General features: G+C 47.2%; 1 protein-coding gene across 1 annotated transcript; it reads right to left on the bottom strand.

The window, feature by feature from the left end:
- Positions 1–1,468: 1,468 nt before the first annotated feature.
- tph2 (tryptophan hydroxylase 2 (tryptophan 5-monooxygenase)) lies at positions 1,469–17,702 on the bottom strand. Its single transcript, XM_085465063.1, has 11 exons — positions 13,565–17,702; positions 7,439–7,573; positions 7,170–7,353; positions 5,504–5,604; positions 4,852–4,919; positions 4,572–4,768; positions 4,197–4,332; positions 3,916–4,042; positions 3,104–3,199; positions 2,881–3,014; positions 1,469–2,764 (listed from the first exon to the last, which is right to left on the bottom strand). The coding sequence occupies exons 1-11, from the start codon at positions 13,727–13,729 to the stop codon at positions 2,590–2,592; spliced, it is 1,518 nt and encodes a 505-aa protein (XP_085321189.1). The 5' UTR covers positions 13,730–17,702; the 3' UTR covers positions 1,469–2,589.
- Between the last annotated feature and the right edge of the window lie 10 nt (positions 17,703–17,712).

A 17,712-nucleotide genomic window follows, 5' to 3' on the forward strand; every position in this document is an offset into this window, starting at 1 on the left:
TACTGCATGCAGAAGCTGAAAGGAGGTGACTCGGTAAAAGAAGGAAAATCACTAAGTAGGAATTATTAGTCCGAAGAGCCAGGGAGGGACTTTTTTCTGGGCTCATCAGAGGATCTAACAGATCAGGAAGTAAACACCTGTGTCAGGCTCTTTTAGCCACGTCACTGACAGTAAAAGTTTTATTATGTTGGTTCTGATGAGTTTCAGCTGGATGTGTTCCAGGCTACGTCTTTAAATCCAGTTTGAAATGCTGCTGCTGTAGGAGGTCGCACGTTTTGCTTGCTCTTCATCACTTTTAAAAACTCGGCCTAAACTTTTGGCGCTGTGCACAATCGTGCGCCGCCGTATTTTGCAGACATGTCCTCGCCGTCTCAGCTCTTCAGGTCACTCATTACAGGTCGCACCTCGTACTCACCTTTCAGGTCGTAGCACCTACTATTTGTGAGCATCTCCCCTTTATTATCAACTCTGAGGCTTGTCATCATGTGCTTTCTTTCTCAGTGTAACCATCACCCAGTGTTTAGTTGTAGGTTGTGTACATTTACTTCATGTCTTATCTGTGTTTAGTCGTCAGTCTGGTCCCTGTGTTGGTTTACCTTTCTGTTGGTATTGAAGTGTCACCTGTTCTGTTAGTTCCTGTTTTATTTTGATACTTCTTTGTGTCGTGTGCAGTTCTGCTTCATTAGTCACATTCAGTTCACTTGTGTTCCCCAGGTGTCTCCACTTTGCCCATTCGCTTTTGTGAATTTAAACCCTTTGTCTGCATCCTTTGTCGTGTTGTTCCTCATATTCCTGCTGTCTAACCTTAGTTTCATGTTTATTCTCTTCTTCATAAGTTCCCAGTAACAAAGTTGAAGTACTTCCACATCTCATCTCCTTCGTCCTGCACTCTGTCTGAACATGGTTAAAAGAGAGAGGGCACTTCTCCTTTCTACGAGCAGCAGATTCAAACCTGGCTTAAAGCTGGGCATGGGGCCATGAAGCCTGGAAACAGGATCATGTCCCACCGACACAAACTCACTGAAAAGCCAATTCTGATGGAATGACTTTGAGTCTCGGTTAAAAGTCAAACATCTCTCGAACACCCTAAAGCCCCCAGCTGTTCCCCACCCACAAACATCTGGATGACACACTGAGTTTGTACCATGGTGGGGGTGAGTGTCAGAGGACTTCAGCAGACTGTAACCTTGGACTAAAACCACAGGTAGCCCCACGGGCCGATGGCGCGATATGGCAGCCTCGCTTCTGTCAGTCTGCCCCAGGGCAGCTGTGGCTACAACCGTAGCTTGCCTCCACCAGTGTATGAATGTGAGAGTGAATGAATAGTGGTATTGTAAAGCGCTTTGGGTGCCTAGAAAAGCGCTATATAAATCCAATCCATTATTATTATTATTACCCGTCGGACGCCCTCTGCTCGTGCAGGCATGATGCTCTCACTGCAGGTAAAAATGAAGACACAGAGACCTGCGACACTCGGGAGCTTTAATGGTCCATCATTTACAGGCGTGTACAGAAGCAACACAGCAGCACAGGAAGTTCAGTCAGCCGCGGCCAATCAGCTGAGAGCGCCGCCTGTTCAGTCCACAAATCACACAAACCCTCAGTCAGATCACATGACTCACTGATGCTCTATAGTCACGAGACCTCAAAGCTCATCAGAGGGGAGGACCTTCAGACGGAGCGTTCACACCAAGCACGAAGGGAAGCTTTCACGCTGTGACATCGAAAACGAGACAACAAGAAGAGAGGCGAATGCGTTTTGATCCAATAAACAATGTATTCACCCGATCCTGCTGGCAGGAAGTATGGAGAGAGCTCAGACGGACGCCAGAGGAATCGCAACGCGAATGAGGCGGGAGTCGCACGATTTCGCTTCTTGTTCACTTTGAGCCAAACTGTGGATCCATCACACAGCTGAGAGAGTGCCATGGTTGCCTGTGCAGTTTGGCGCCAAAGTAAAGGAGAAACAAGTTGTCGAGGCAAAAATTTACCAAAAGTTCATTTCTACGATGGATGGCGGTTGGCTGAAGGGGGTTTTGAAAGAGGTGAGTCAATGTGCGAGGGTCTTATTGGACATCCTTCTTACTCACGACATCTTGCTCTGATGAGCTGATCGTACTGAGCTAACCGCCGCCATGCTTTTCAGCAGTTCAGCCCGAAATGCAGCGAAAGAGACGGGATTCAGACGAACGTAGACGGCTTGAAAGTGTCAAAAACAGGCCTTTGACTCTTTGCAGGCAGTCAAACGGAGCAACACGGGGACGTGAATGCTGCACACAGCGAGGTGAAACTTTGCTCTGTGGTTCGTGTGAACGCAGCTTTGGATCGGCGTGGGAAGCCTTACAGGGAGCGTTCCTCGTCCTGGATCTGCCTTCATGAGGAAACACCTGCAGATGCTTGGGCATGGTCTCGGTGACCTTTGACCTGGTCAGTAAGTCGTCATTGATGGATTCGTGGCGCTGTGATACAGACTATGAGCCGGTATGATAGCTAATAACTTCCTGTGGTTGCTACATTGGACTCAGAGGCGTAGATGGACGCGTGATGGCGGCTGATGTTCTGCAGAAGCTTGGTGGTGCGTCCCCAGCTTCAGATGCCCATATAGGTGTTCATCTTCCCCAGGGCGTCGCACACAGTGGTGAGGTCGCTGCGCAGGTCCTGCACCACGTCCTCGATGCTGCGGGTGTCTTTGAGCAGGTCGACGCTCTGAGTGTACGGGTTGTAGTACACCGAGAACGGGCGCTTTATCGTCTTTGCAAACTCTCTGCGGGAAAGGAAGCACGCACAGGAAGTCACGGCGGGCTCGGTCCAGGCAGGAGTTTAGTTCCTGTTCAGACTTTAAAACATTCACGATGCGTTCAGTGACTACTCGCTGCTTACCTCATCTTCTCCTTGGCCTCCTCGAAGCTCTCCGACACGAAGTAAACCTCTTGGAAGGTGGTGATGAGACACTCCTGGTTGCAGGTCGTCTTCGGGTCAAACATCTTTACACATGCCTTTTCAGACAGGGCATGCTGGGAAAAACATCAGCAGACAAACATCACTTCCACCGTGCGTGTGTGCGTCTGTGTGTGCGTGCGCGTATGTGCATTGTGTGTGTTACCCTCAACTCTCCAATAGACGACAGTAAACCGGCTCCATAAGCTCTCAGCTGACCGTCCTGTTTGCACAGTCCGAACTCGATGGTGAAGAAATAACACTGAAACACACGAGGCTCCATCACTGATTGATCACTGATTGGTTCCTTTAAAAACTGGTTTCTATGGCATCATGTCCAAACCTCTGTGTTAGAGACATCAGCTGTTCAGATGGCCTGTGCTTTCATGTAATATCATTTTGCACCACAGGGGGTGTAACCACGCTAACCCTCACAAACAGAAGCTCTGAGCAGCAGCTGGGTGGGGCTTCTGTCCCATCTCTGTGATGTCATGGAGATGTATGACTATAAAAAACTGTGTGAAACTGAGTCTCTAGAGCGCATGTCTTTGCGTTGTTGATTCTGTTTTGTACTGAGTTACAGGGCTTCAAAGTAACTGAGTACTTTTACTCTGTTACTCTAACAGAACAGATCCACTTTAAAGTGATGCTGTAAAGTTAAAACATGTTGGTGATGAAACATGTTTTTCTAGCGCCACCATCAGGTGACACTTCATCATTACATAAGGTGAGAATAGGACTCTCATCGTTCTCAAACAAAACATGAAGAAATAATTTTCGAAATTAATATAATTAACGTGTAATAGGGTGTAAAATATTTAATCTCATACAGCTGCTATTTTTAGTACCATTACTCTTAAAGAGATATTTATTTATTATTTTACTGGCTTATTTCAATTTCTTTTATCCTAAGTCTTCCGTAAACCTCCCACAGCTGGATTCGAACCTCTGCAGCGTTACCATGATGATGAAACTCACTGTGGCGAGTTTCTGAACGTCCTCGTCAGACGCTCCCAGGGAGGCCAGACCGATCTCCTGAGAGAACTGGGCAAACTTTGGATCAGCCAGTAGGGGGACGTGACCCAGCAGCTCGTGACACGTATCTCTGAGAGGAGGAGGAGGAGGAAAGATGGATCACTACAACTACTGAATACACAGAGTGGATTTCACCTCTTTGTCTGCGTGATGCTGAGCTGGAAATCATCAAACTCATCAAACTAGAGATGGATGAAAGGTGGATGTGAGGTGGAGGTACTCACGGCTCGGGGGTGTAGAGCGGGTCGGTGCTGTGCCGGATGTACTGAGTGCAGTTGAAGACTCTGTAGGCCAAACCAGCCAGGAAGTCTCTGGGAGACAGATAACCTGCCACCGGGCGAACGGTGAAGCCAGAGCGCTCTGAAACACACAGGAAGCCACACAGGAAGTGAGGTCATCATCCTGTTCAGCTCTGGCCCGTTCTCATCCATCAAAAAACATCACCGTGGAGGGATTATGTCATCAAAGAGGCGGGGCAGCCACCAACAGCGCTTCATGTTTCAGCAGAACTTCTGGAATCTGTAATGTGACTCATGGGTCACCTGAGTCCAGGTAAGCCGCTCACCTGGACTCAGGTGAACGTGTTCAGAGAGACGTACCTCTGAGGAATAGTGAGACGTCCTCCAGCTGCGGGATGTTGTCCTCTCTATAGCCACAGTGCTCAGTGAGCAGCGGCAGGTTCTTCAGGTACTCTTTGCAGGCGTGAGTCGGATACAGTTTGGTCAGCTCTCTGAACACCACGCCCCACGTCTTCACCTCCTCCTCCGTGTACTCGATACGAGGGATGGGCTGCCCGCTGTGGGGGGAGGGGCACGCGAGACGTGAAACACGTGAGAGGTGAAACACGAGAAAACACGACGAACGGACGAACATACTTACAACTTATAATTCATGGCCACTTCCACAAAGTACTTCCTGCGCTGGCGATAAACATTATCTTTAAACCCCTGACAGGAAGGAAGAGGACACACAGTCAGAGTACAGATATCCCATCATGCCCAGCTTTCTGCCACCTCTGCGTGCACCTATGGGCTGCTCGCAGCTTTGCTGCCACTCGTACGTCCCACCAAGAAAGGCTGACATCTGACACGTTAGCTGGACCTCCTCCAGTGTGTCGAAGCCCCAAAGACGAATTTATTTTGTGTGGATCGAAGAGCGGGCAGGTGTGTGTAAAAAGCCCCGCCTCTTCCACGTGAGGGGGCAGATGAGCAGCACATTGAACTCAGCACCTCAACCTGTGGGGAGGAACTCATTCTGCAGGTCTCACTTCCTGATCTATGCCACCTACAGGCTGGACAGCTGCAGACTCAGTTAAAGTTTTCCTCTTGAATGAAAACAGCTATAGGAGGTCCAGAGGTGAACTCAGAGATGAACCCGAAGACCCGAAGGAGAAACTTAACACCCTGACCTGCACACAAAGGCCCTAAACACTGCAGTCTGGCCCCCTCTTTGTCTCGAATGCAAGATGAACTCACGTTGCAGGCATCTGTGAGCTGTTCTTTATAAATAAAGTTGAACTGAAACGACTCACGGGATGGTCGGCGTCCAGCTCGGACCCGTACATCAGCACTCTGTGAGAGCACTGATCCAACTCGGAGATCTTCATGGGAAACCAGGGAACCTCGTCTTCATCTGAGAAGAACACAGAGAAGTCTCACAACGCTTAAACACTGCGGCCTGTCAAACCTTTACATTCTGTATGATAGCTTTTCATTTCACAGTGTTGTCCACTACCTGCTGTTAGTGTCTGTTAGCTGCAGTTTTAGCTGCTTTTAGCTTGTGTTGGCTGCTTTGTTAGCCTCTGTTAGCCTGTGTTAGCTGCAGTTTTAGCTGCTTTTAGCTTGTGTTGGCTTTTTTTAGCCTCTTTTAGCCTGTGTTAGCTGCAGTTTTAGCTGCTTTTAGCTTGTGTTGGCTTTTTTTAGCCTCTGTTAGCCTGTGTTAGCTGCAGTTTTAGCTGCTTTTAGCTTGTGTTGTCTGCTTTTTTAGCCTCTGTTAGCCTGTGTTAGCTGCAGTTTTAGCTGCTTTTAGCTTGTGTTGGCTGATTTTTTAGCCTCTGTTAGCCTCTGTTAGCTGCAGTTTTAGCTGCTTTTAGCTTGTGTTGTCTGCTTTTTTAGCCTCTGTTAGCCTCTGTTAGCTGCAGTTTTAGCTGCTTTTAGCTTGTGTTGGTTGCTTTTTCAGCCTCTGTTAGCCTCTGTTAGCTGCAGTTTTAGCTGCTTTTAGCTTGTGTTGGCTGCTTTGTTAGCCTCTGTTAACCTCTGTTAGCTGCAGTTTTAGCTGCTTTTAGCTTGTGTTGGCTGCTTTGTTAGCCTCTGTTAGCCTCTGTTAGCTACAGTTTTAGCTGCTTTTAGCTTGTGTTGGCTGCTGTGTTAGCCTCTGTTAGCTGCAATAGCTTGTGTTGGCTGCTTTTTTAGCCTCTGTTAGCCTGTGTTAGCTGCTCTTTTACAATGTGAAAATGTCAAAACTATTTATCAGGGGAAAAGTGTGATTTTTAGGACACTAACTGGCAAAATGTGACAATATCAGGAATGAATGAGCGAGTTTATGCATGTTTTCATGTATTAGCTCCCTGACTTCAGCTCAGGAGATGAACTTGAGCTGCGGAGGAAGACAATATGATTTTGCTTAGATGTCGAAGACATAGTCTCTTTCCTTCCTGTTTTTGTTTCTTTGGTGAAGGGGACGCCTTCTCCAGTGGTAAAACAGGCGTGGTCATTTAAATATCGCTCCACGGCACGTGAACACCTACGACTTCTCTTCTCCTCCACCTTTGCCGTTTTATGCACGTGGCTAGAAACTGGCCACTTTAGTCAAAACAAGATGAAGAGATCCAATCAGAACTAATCAGGTACTACAGAAAAGGTGGGGTGAGTGTGAAGTGATCCAATCGGAAGTGACCTCATTGTGCAGCGTTCCATCTGCTCCTGATAAACAACGAGGGAGGGGCGGTTCAGCCCACTCCCATGAAAACGTAACAGAAGAGGGAGAGAAGAAGAGACGCGGTCTTTGTAAACATCGTGGAGAATCACTCACCGCTCAAAACACAAATTTTACATTTTAGATTTGAGTCACTGAATCAACTTCAGATTACGTCTGCTGTAATCGCATCACATTTAGTTGACTAAAACTAAAGCAGTAGCTGTTAAGACAAAAGCAGAAAGCCTCCAGAAATCCAGGTGTGCGCCTGAGCGCGCTCATACCTGCTTCAGCACACCACACATGTGCTGGCGTATTGAAAGACACGATGTTGACGTGGTCTTTGAGATGCTCCAGCAGCTCGTTGAACTCTTTCTTGCTGCAGCTGCAGTCTGCAAAGATCTCCACCTCGTTAGGAACTCGCTTCGACATCCGAGACTCGATGTGGTTCAGGTTCACGTGCTTCTCCTGCAGGAGGACGCGAGGACAGAGAGGGTGAAGATGGAGGTGGGGCAGAGGTTCAGGCGTGATCTGTTTTTGAGGGCTTCCTGACCTGAAACAGTCTGAGAGCTTTGACCAGACAGCCGACCTCGTTCTTCAGAGAAAACACCACTGCCGTTTTCCCAGAATCCTCTGTGCCCTCTTTGTCCGGCTTCTCGTTGATGGGACAGAAGGACGGACGCCTCGACTGACAGCAACAACACAAACATGACAAAGAACGTGAGGTTATTGTGACAAAATGAAGCGTTTCAATCAATCAATCAAAGCTTTATTCGCCACATGAAGGTTGCCCCCCCCCAAGCTTACACACACAACAAAGACATCACATGGGGATACAAGTCGGAGATCGGTAGCGTTACAGAAAAACACTGAAATATACACTACAATGGGAAAGTACAAGAGGAAAAAAAGAGACCTCTACTCATGCTGTGCTTCCATGGTAGGACAGCACAAGAACAGGAAACAAAAAAACTCCTCTGCACAAAAAGCACATAAATGTCCACAGTACAACTCTGTGAAAGACATGACAAGCCACAGGATTGGGTGGGGGGTGAGGAGTAATCTGAAGCGAACACAGCAGCCGCCCTGCACAGCGCTACCATTCCAGCGCGGCACACAGACCCGCCGTGTTCCCCCGCAGGAAACAAGCATCGAAGGCGTTTGGAAAGGGAGGGGGATGAGTGCGTGCTTATCTCTTGGCGAAGGTGGTCGCACTTTTCTCCTCTCCTCCTTCCCCTTATCTTCCCTGCTTAGCCTCTTGTGTCCTTGTCTTGTCTCGTGTGCATTACTTTCCCTGGAACAGTCTCTCACTGTCGTTCTCTAAAACCTAAAAGAGGAATTATGGATTTGATCAACTGGTCTCTGAATGCTATTGACACCCTTTTCTCAACGAGAAGTCTGGGCTCGGGAGAGCCCGAGTGCCCTGGAGGGACTTTCCCTGCCGGATACACGATGGACGGGTGGCAGAATCGGAGGATCATGTGCCTGGCGGGACTGTCGATCGAGGACGCTGAAGATATCTACCTATTCGGAACCATGATAACAGGGTTCTTGCTGATCTGAGCTGGCTTGGCCCTGGCTTATCGGAGAATTATGAGAGTAGAACCAGCTGTTCAAACCCCCCCCCCAAGGCTGCTCGCTGGAATCGAAGCGATGGGACGAGGCGCGACCTCTCACAACGAATGCAGCATGGCTAACACCTTGGAGACGCTTACAGCTGCCGTGAAGACTCAATAACACCATTGAGCATATATTGGGATACATCAAAGAGAGGCCTGCTCAAAATGAGACCCTTGAGCGAAAGTTGGATCACATCGCAGAACGGCTCACTGCAGTTGTGGGGTCTCAGAATCACAAGAATGATAACACCACGGAACAGAAGTTTGATACCATCATGGGGAGGCTCTATGATGTTACTTACGCTCCATGATGTTGTCATTCTTTTGCTCAAAGAGCAGGTTCTGAGAACTCACGACTGCAGTGCACTTCCCCAAGATGTGATCCAATTTGCGCTCAAAGGTGTTATTCGAGCGAGCCCCTCCAGATGTAATCCAGTTTTTCACTCAGAGGTCTTGTTCTGAGTATTCATGGCAGCCGTGCGTTCTCCAAGATCTTATCCATGCTGCACTCAATGAGCCCATTTTGAAAAACTCACGCCTCGTCCCATCGTTCCAATCCCAGCGGGCAGCCTTGTGGGGGTTTGAACAGCCGGTTCCGCTTCCTTAATTCTTCCATAAGTCAGGGCCAAGCCAGCTCCGATCAGCAAGAACCCTGTTATCATGGTTCCGAATAGGTAGATATCTTCAGCACTCAGGCTCACCCGAGCCCAGACTTCTCGTTGAGAAGGGGTGTCAATTGCATTCAGAGACCAGTTGATCAAATCCATAATTCCTCTTTTAGGTTTTAGAGAACAGACTGTGAGAGAGTGTTCCAGGGAAAAGTAATACAAAAAACACGAGACTAGACAAGGACATAAGAGGCTAAGCAGGGAAGCTAAGGGAGAGGAGGAGGAGGAGAGGAGAAAAGTGCGACCGCCTTCGCCGAGAGCCAAAACAGATGTTTAGAAGCATCAACCAATCAGGCCTCTGACTATGCGATGGAGGTCTCATTAGCAGGGGCGGATCTAGAGAAATTTTCTTAGGGTGGCAAAGAAATCAAATGGGGTGGCAAAATCAAAGCCTCCCCCCCCCAAACACTCATGCAGGTGGTTACATGTGGTTACATGATTCAAATGCAGTAAGTATGCACGTTTTTCATATAAATATAGTCGATAACTTAATCATTGTCTGTAGCCCACATGATTACACACTTTAGTTACATAAAACATGTGAGTTTTGATGCTATGTACTGTATAGCCTGTATGATAAATAAATATGTAGCCCAATAAGTATAAACTCCAGAAAGCTACACAACATGGGGCGCTTCATTTACAAACACAAGTCTAACTTAAGTTTCACTGTTTTTGTTAGAAAACAGTCACATTGTTGCAGCTTAAATTACACAAAATGTCAGAAATCTGCACCGTCATGAACAAACATGTAAACCTCATTTTTCATGATTTGTTGGATGAACCCACTGAGGTCTGAAATACAACCGGCGATGTGTGACTCCTTTGAGTTTACGTTTGTATTTCACCCTCAGATTGTTTCATTTTATTTTCCCCCATTGCCTTGTTTGGTATCTTTTCAACTCAACTGAATTTATTTTTTTTACTTTCTTTTTATTGTTTTCTTTAAACATTATACGGGGGGGTAACAACAAAACAAAACAACAACAACAAAAAGATAAATACAACAGGTAGGATAACAAAACAAACCCATGTTGGATCTCCTTGTTTCTACAGTTTGATCATTTCTCATTATCAGTGTGTTGGTCTTTATCCTGTTGGGTTTATGTACTCAGTCCATTTCTCCCACTTTTTATGGTATTGATCTTCCTGAGTCCTTATTCTGTAGGTCAATTCTTCCATAGTTTGTATTTCATCTATAATTTTGATCCATTTGTCCTGTGATGGTGGGTCTATCTTGTTCCATTTTCTTGTAATTGCCTTTTTACAGGCAAAAAACAACTAAATTCAGCTCAACTGACTTTAGTTGTTTTTTTACTGTAAAAAAACACAGACATGTTGGGTAAATGTTTATAACTTGAAATGCAAATATAAAACGTACATTTTATAAACATAAACAACTATTTATCTAAAAATGCAGCCAATACACCGTTTGTTTCATTTTCTACAACCATTTAAAAATATTACTAAAACTAAAATGAGAGAACAATCAGGTGTGGCAATAAGATGCCCCACAAATGATGTGTGCCAGTAAAAAACAAGTTTGTCCACCAAAAGACAGAAGAGCACAGGGACAAACCTGCAGGCCCGACAACAGCAGGTGTATCACTCCGCTGGTTTTCTACTTAGTGACAGTGTTTACGTTGCAAATGTGCCTCTGACAGTCATTAGTGCCCTCACTGACACACTAAACAAAACGACTACACAACAGAACGACTACACAACACACTAAACGTCACAAATCTGCCACATCTAAACTCTCTCTCTCGCTCTGTCTCGCTCGCCCTGTTACCGTCACTCCCCAAACTTTTCCCTCTTCCTAAACAACCAAATCCCACATGTTGACTTTTTTTTAATTGGTCGACATGGTGCATTTTTCCACCAATAAGAAAGAGGTGGCTTTTTTCCTTTCTTTCCTGTTTTCGTGCTGTCCTTACAAAACGCTTAAAACACACACGTGACGACAGTATTTAGAACGAAGCGTGGCTGATATATATATGATCATAACTCTGGATTTACTGGCCTGTAATTAAAATTTAAAAACTTTGAAGTCCGAACTTTCAATGTGGCTGAAACAGAGACTCAGCGTGGCTGCAGCTTGTTGCTGTGTCAGCTTACATCAGTCATGTGATCTGGAGGTGCAGCGTGTCCGTGGACCACAGAGGGTTAATAACACTCACCTTCCTTCCATTTCCACAGTGTAACATCCACCCACCTGTGTAAAATCCAAAATTCCCATGGTGTTGTTCAAAATGTGCTCTGGCACAATCATGAGCATCGCTTGCTGCTGAAAACAAGAAAAAAGCCGGTCCTGCTATGGGCTGAACCATTTGTTACTGGTGCAGGGGGGACACTATGCAATATATTCAGTTTTAGCATTTATATTCACTGCTGACTGTAACTACGCTCAAACTGTTAATGCTGTCTTATTTTAATAAACAACACTGTCATATGCAAAACTGGGGTGGCAAGGGATCATTTTAGGGTGGCACTTGCCACCCCATGCCACCCTTCTAGATCCGCCCCTGCTCATTAGGCCCTCCCATGAACCTCCTCTGAGCTCTTCTCCTCCTGCCTGCAGCTTCTCCCTTCACCTTTCCTGTGGATTTTAATGCCACCCTGCACCTGAGGGGGCGACAGTGAGTCAGCCCTCAGTCCAACGGGACAGGAAGCAGCACCTCCAGGTCCAAGAGGAGCGTGCAGGCAGGGTGGAGTGGGTGGAGAAAGAGTGTCAGGGGTTTGGAGATGTGGAGATGCTCAGATGTTTGTTGGAAGTGAGCAGTGTGGACAGAATCCTGTCATCAGGGGAACGGCTCAGACTCAGAGAGGCTGAGATGGTCTGAGCCTGTGCAGAGGAGGAAAGGTGAAGGGAGAAGCTGCAGGCAGGAGGAGAAGAGCTCAGAGGAGGTTCATGGATGCAGTGAAGGGAACATGCAGAGGGTCGGAGTGACAGAGGAGGGTGAGTCGTCTGTGTCCTGTGCAGATTTAGCTCAGACTCCCACCAGCAGGGGGCAGTGTTTGAGCGGGAGTCAGGCTGAGGTGCTTCTGCTGCTGTGAATGAATTTAAACTGTACCAGTGTGTCTGCTGGCCACCTGACCTTCATCAGCTGATGGAGCCTTTTCTCCACCCTAAACCTTTTTACCTGCGTGCTTTTGTTTCCACTGCGTAAACACAGTTCTGTTTCTGGTTGGGTGACTTCCTCTCAGTAACGCCATCAGTATGATCGCTTGCTCTGATAGGCCGGCCTCATAAAGGCGTGGAGCGTTATCTGATGCAGACGGCGACAAATTTCCCCAGAACTGCTGTTCAAACACACGGTGGCAACGGCGTGAAGCAGCTTGCTCTGACAGCTGTTAGCGTCATGAAATAAAGATGTGGAGCTGCCGACGGATGCTCGGACAAACAGCCCATAGCCTAGCAACCGACGACACGCTGCTTACCCAGAACTCTGACAGCAAAGACCCCACAGTGAGCACGGACACACAACTCTGAGTGTGTACTCTGAGTCTACTCTTTACCTCATGCTGAGCCTGGACATTATCTTTCGCTCTTCTTCAGTGTCTGGATTGTGGACGGTTTTTGTTTTTCGTGGACGAACTTCGATCCCTGTGAGCCGACTGGCAGGAAAATGCCGCCTGCAAAGCTGCATGGAGGGAATATTTAACGTGTGATGTAAACGATGCAGAGCCATCAGCCTGACTGCAGGTTTTTCATGTTGGCCCAGAGAAAAAGAAGAAATATTGCTTAAATACAGTCCAGAAACATCACTTTAGGCTGACCGTTTCATGCTAGGGTTTAAATTGTATTTGCATTTGTTTTTCTGCTTTTCTTTGACAGATTTCCTGCCATTAGAAAAAGATGTAAATAGAGAGAATGGTGCAGAGATAAAACAGAAATAAAAGGAATAAATAAATTAAAGTGAATGTAAATAACGAGTATCACAGAAAGAACTCTGTAACATAAATTCATGTCAGATTCATTAGTTCCTGTAGATTTCTTTTGGCACATTTGTTCCTCCATAAAGCAGAGGGTCGAACTAGAGTGTGGAGATGAATCTTCAGTTACTGATCTGATCGCTCTGGGCAGTTCTTTTTAAATCGTTTGATCTGTTTCTGCTGCCTGGATGAATATTCTGAGCTGATGGGATTACTGCCTTGCTCAAAGGCTCTTCAGCAAGAAGGTTGTGTGATGAGCCAATTCAAGTAAAAAAGTACTAAAAGTAGAAATAATTAGTTTGACTTTGAATTTTTGGAGCAGAATTTGAGAAATAAAAAGTTTCTTATTATCTTCTCCTGATCAGCAATCAATAAAGTCCTGAAGCTGCTCTCAGCTACAGTACTCGAGTAAAAGTACCCAGTTAGTCTAAAAGGAGGAGGATGAAGACTCCTCACCATCTGTCCGCCGGTGTGCCGCTGCCGCTGATGCTGCTGGTCAAACATGGCCGAGTCCAGCGACAGCCCGCGCCGCGACCAGTACTTGCTGGAGAACATCATCATAGCCGGTTGCATCCTGGGGATGGGTTCGCCATCGTCCTTCATCACGTGGCCCGACGCCATCGGGAACCAGTGAGTGTACGAGTACCAGGACTCCAGCCTGTCGCTCTGCCGCCGCTCAGGAGGACGAAGAGGAGGATGCTGCTGCTGATGCTGCTGGAGCTGTGAGCCGCTGCCGACCCGCCTCCTCAAAAATACTCCCCCAGGAGGGGGAGGGGGGGGGTAAGCTCCACCCACAGCAGTCTCCAGGTGGGCGGAGACTTTGGCAGCAGAGTGACATCATTAGAGCACACATAGCAGCTCAGAGACACACCTGAACACAAACACACACTCATTTTCACATCTCCTTGAGGACATTGAGCTGATGTAACACTTTACCTGCTGTCTCACTCTAACCAATAGGAGCTAATGCCTGACCCCAACAATGACCTAACCACAGCTGAGGACCGCCATTTGGTCCTCCCAATTACTGGTCCCCACAAAGATGTTTAAAGGAGCACACACACACGCACACAGGGACCTGCGTGTTTAAAAGCAGTGAGATTGTGATATTAATGCCACGTTATGCCCCTGAATAATGACTGTGAATTATTATGTAGTTTTAGTTTGCATTATTCTCCTGAGTTACATTTGTTAAACTGCATTACATTAGGCTGCTGGCTTATTGTGAATGAATGATATTGTTTATGATGCATGATACTGCTGAGGTATAAGAAATACTGTTTTCAGAGTCAGGACCTTGTTTTCTGATAATAGAGGAGACAGAGAGCTTCTGCCTGGTAAAAGGTCAGAAGCATCAACGGGCGGGGTGAGGCCGAGTGCATTTGGAGGTTGAGACACACACACACAGTAGTTAGACTCATGTTTAGGTAAGAGTTCAAATAATAGTTTGCAAAAGCTTGTGATGCAAAATTGTGTCTGCCTAAGGGACAGTTTGCTCCAGGAGATAAGCGAGAGTTATTAACAGGAAGCACCTGGCCTCGAGACGGAGAAGATGTCCTTTTAAATGTGTCGAAAGTCGTCAACAGAACATTAGTGGTGTTGAAACGTATGCATGTGTTGTATCTGTTTGACGCGTGAGGGGGCGTCATAAACAATACCCTGATGTTATGAAAACAACTGCTTGTGTATCGTTGGGCGGAGATCGATGCTGTCGGCGTGCAGTGTTCATGTCCCCACGCGTGTGTTCATTAAATCATCCTAACTCTCCTGGACCAATCGTTGTCTTTGTGCTCACCCTCAATATTTCAACTCGTAACACCCTGACACACCTGGTCACCCCACCTGAGCGATTTCCCGCTGACGTCGAGTGTCATGTGACAGGTAGGACATAAAGAGTAAGAAAGGCTCCACGGCTCCGCCCTCTCCGGCTTGGACGGACCATACAACTCCCGCAGGTGAGGGGCGTGTTTCCTGCTCTCACACACCTTAAATACCTGCCTATGTTCATAAATCCTGTCACACAGCTGACCTTCACCCACAGAAAGTCATGTGACCACAAATCAAACATGATTCCCACCTGTACATCCTGCTGTGGCCCCGCCCCCCCGACTGCCAGACATCAGAGAGGGTGGTTTGGTTCGACTGTAAACATCTGCAGCTCTCGGCCTAATGAGCTTTGAGTCTGGAATGGCGCCGTGCTCTGATTGGTCGTTTCAGATCTTAAACTTCAGTTTGAGGTTTCATCAGCTGTGGGCACAGAGGAGCGGAGTCCTCTATTAAACCTGTGGGCGGGCAGGTGATGGACGGCTGATGGTTGGCTGATAAACGGCCATGATGGCAGCCGCGGTTATCAGCGTGCGGAGACAATTTCCTGCCACACAGGAAATGAAAGCTGCATCGGGAGGAGCCGCGGCTGCTTTGTTCCTGAGGCTTTATGAGCTGATTGCAGGTGATACCTTCATCTTCCTCCTCCTCCTCGTCGCCTTTAAAACCAAACTTCTCCAATCTAAGGAGGCAAGGAGGGGGAGGTGGTGAGGGGGAGGTGGAGGAGGAGGCCAGGAGATATCTGACAGTCGCATGAAAGCAGCTGAGGTGACATTTGGAGCAAACGGGAGGAGGCGTGACATTTATGAAGATGAATCGAATCATTTCCTCACATCGATGCAAGCAGAGCAGCTGCCCTCCACCTCCCCTCCCACTCTGACTGTGCAGTGGCGCAGCTCTCTGATTGGAGCTTGGCCCTGCAGGTGTGTTTTCCTTCTGCGTGTGACACAAAGCGAAAACGTCCGCGCGAGCATCATCGTAAATAATCTGGCCTCCCGTGACGAGCTGCGATGCTGTGTCCAGCTGTGGTCTCCATGGTTACTGACAGGTCAGCTCCAATAAGAGAGAGAGATGGCACTCAGTCCTTAACGTATTTTAAGGTGGAAGCAGACCTACAGCTGCTGATATTTATGAGGACAAAGTTCAGCGTGTGTGGGTGGAGGTGAACATGGTGCAGTCGGACTCAGTGTCCCCGTATGCTGAACCGTCCCAGCAGCAGCGACCACAACACGCGCAGGATGTTTGATTGTATTCGGTAAATCCTGAGTGTTTGACTCACATACACCACAGATTTCAGACAAACTGAGCCTCAGGATTCAAAGAAGTGTTTGTGCTGACGTCGGTGAATACGACCCCAGACGCTCCTCCTCTCAACGCCAGCCTCGTTCATATCATCTCCACAAATCGAAGAGGATTTAGTTTTTGTAGTCCGCCTTCAGCACCCTGTAGTTTCAACATGCGTCACGTTAAAGAGCAAAGGGTGTATTGCACCACTTCACCTCACTACAAGCAGCAGGCGATTTTAGACCCAGACAGGCCTCAGGGCTGTGTGCTGCTACATCATTGAGTCTACAGGAGGTGGAGGCCCTGAACCACTCAGGACTCCACCCAGCCACCTGTGGCATCAGTGCCTAGTAGGGGTGCAACAATACACAAAATTCACGGTTCGGTTCGATACTTTGGTGTCACGGTTCGATATTTTTTCGATACAAAAAAAATGTTCATGCCTTTTAATTTGTCATTTATTAAAATTATAAATATATATTTGAACTCAAACGTGCAGTTTTTAAATTTAATGTTGCTGAAACAACAAAGTAAAAAAATAAATCCAATGGAGAAATCTCTCATCTTTGGAAAAGAGTTTATTACAGAGAAATGTCTCTTTCCAAAATAAAAGCTCTACTATATGCTTCTTCTGGGCTATATTCTCAGCAGCATGTTAAACATATCAGGTCCCTATAAGGAGAATCATGTGCTAACAGCTGTCTAAATGACTCGGGTAAAGTTTGTAGCATGCGTGCTTGTTGTTTTTGTCTTTGCACTAGGATGATGTCGGAGTAAATGTGCAGTCATATTCGTTGTGTTCCCACTAGTGCTGTCAGGTTAATCTGAAATGACGTTAACGCCACAACACGGCAAATCTCCGTTAACGAGCTACCGCGGATCGCCCCGTGCGTGGGGCTGGGCGGCCAACACGTTAATGAGCTAACTGCGCTAACGCACTAGTTCCCACCCATGTAATTGAGCATTGCATGGCACATCCAACATACTGTTTTACTTTAGTCCATGACTCGCTTACCTTCAGGGTCATACGTCACATGAAAACCAAAATAGTTCCAAACGCCAGATCTGAATGAGGGTGGGGGAGGTTCAATTTGCCATGTTGCAACGAGCTTAGCTTCTGTCTCGCTAACTTGTGCTGCGCTCATTGGATCTGCGCTCGACAGTGCAGCCTAGGCGGAGTAGTCGAACGCAGATTCACTGAGCGCTCAACACAGACAGCATCGTCAGAAGGAAAGTTGATAAAATAAATTACAAATGTTGTATTGTTCGATACATATGCGTACCGAACCGAAAGCACTGTATCGAACGGTTCAATATCGATACCAGTATCGTTGCACCCCTAGTGCCTGGGTAAGGCTACAGCATTACGGAGCTGTGTCCTCGTTACATCAGGCAGGCGATGCAGACCAAAGAGCTCTACTGCACCACCTGTTAGCGTTCCTCAGGTGGAGCCATGCTGGACGCTGAGGTCGTCTGCACTCACAACATGAACCAGA

This window comes from Copadichromis virginalis, linkage group LG7 (genome assembly GCF_057382275.1).
Source record: "Copadichromis virginalis isolate Kocher_CV1m ecotype Utaka linkage group LG7, C_Virginalis_male_GT1.1, whole genome shotgun sequence".
Taxonomy (NCBI): Eukaryota; Metazoa; Chordata; class Actinopteri; order Cichliformes; family Cichlidae; genus Copadichromis; species Copadichromis virginalis.

What these genes read in the sequence shown, in the direction of transcription:
- tph2 (XM_085465063.1), bottom strand. Translation starts at nt 13,729, where the DNA reads ATGGCGTCGGGCCACGTGATGAAGGACGATGGCGAACCCATCCCCAGG. An exon ending in GGCACACCGGCGGACAGATG is followed by an intron (nt 7,574 to 13,564) that starts GTGAGGAGTCTT and finishes TGTTGCTGTCAG; the next exon opens with TCGAGGCGTCCGTCCTTCTG. An exon ending in AGCTGGACGCCGACCATCCC is followed by an intron (nt 4,920 to 5,503) that starts GTGAGTCGTTTC and finishes CCTTCCTGTCAG; the next exon opens with GGGTTTAAAGATAATGTTTA.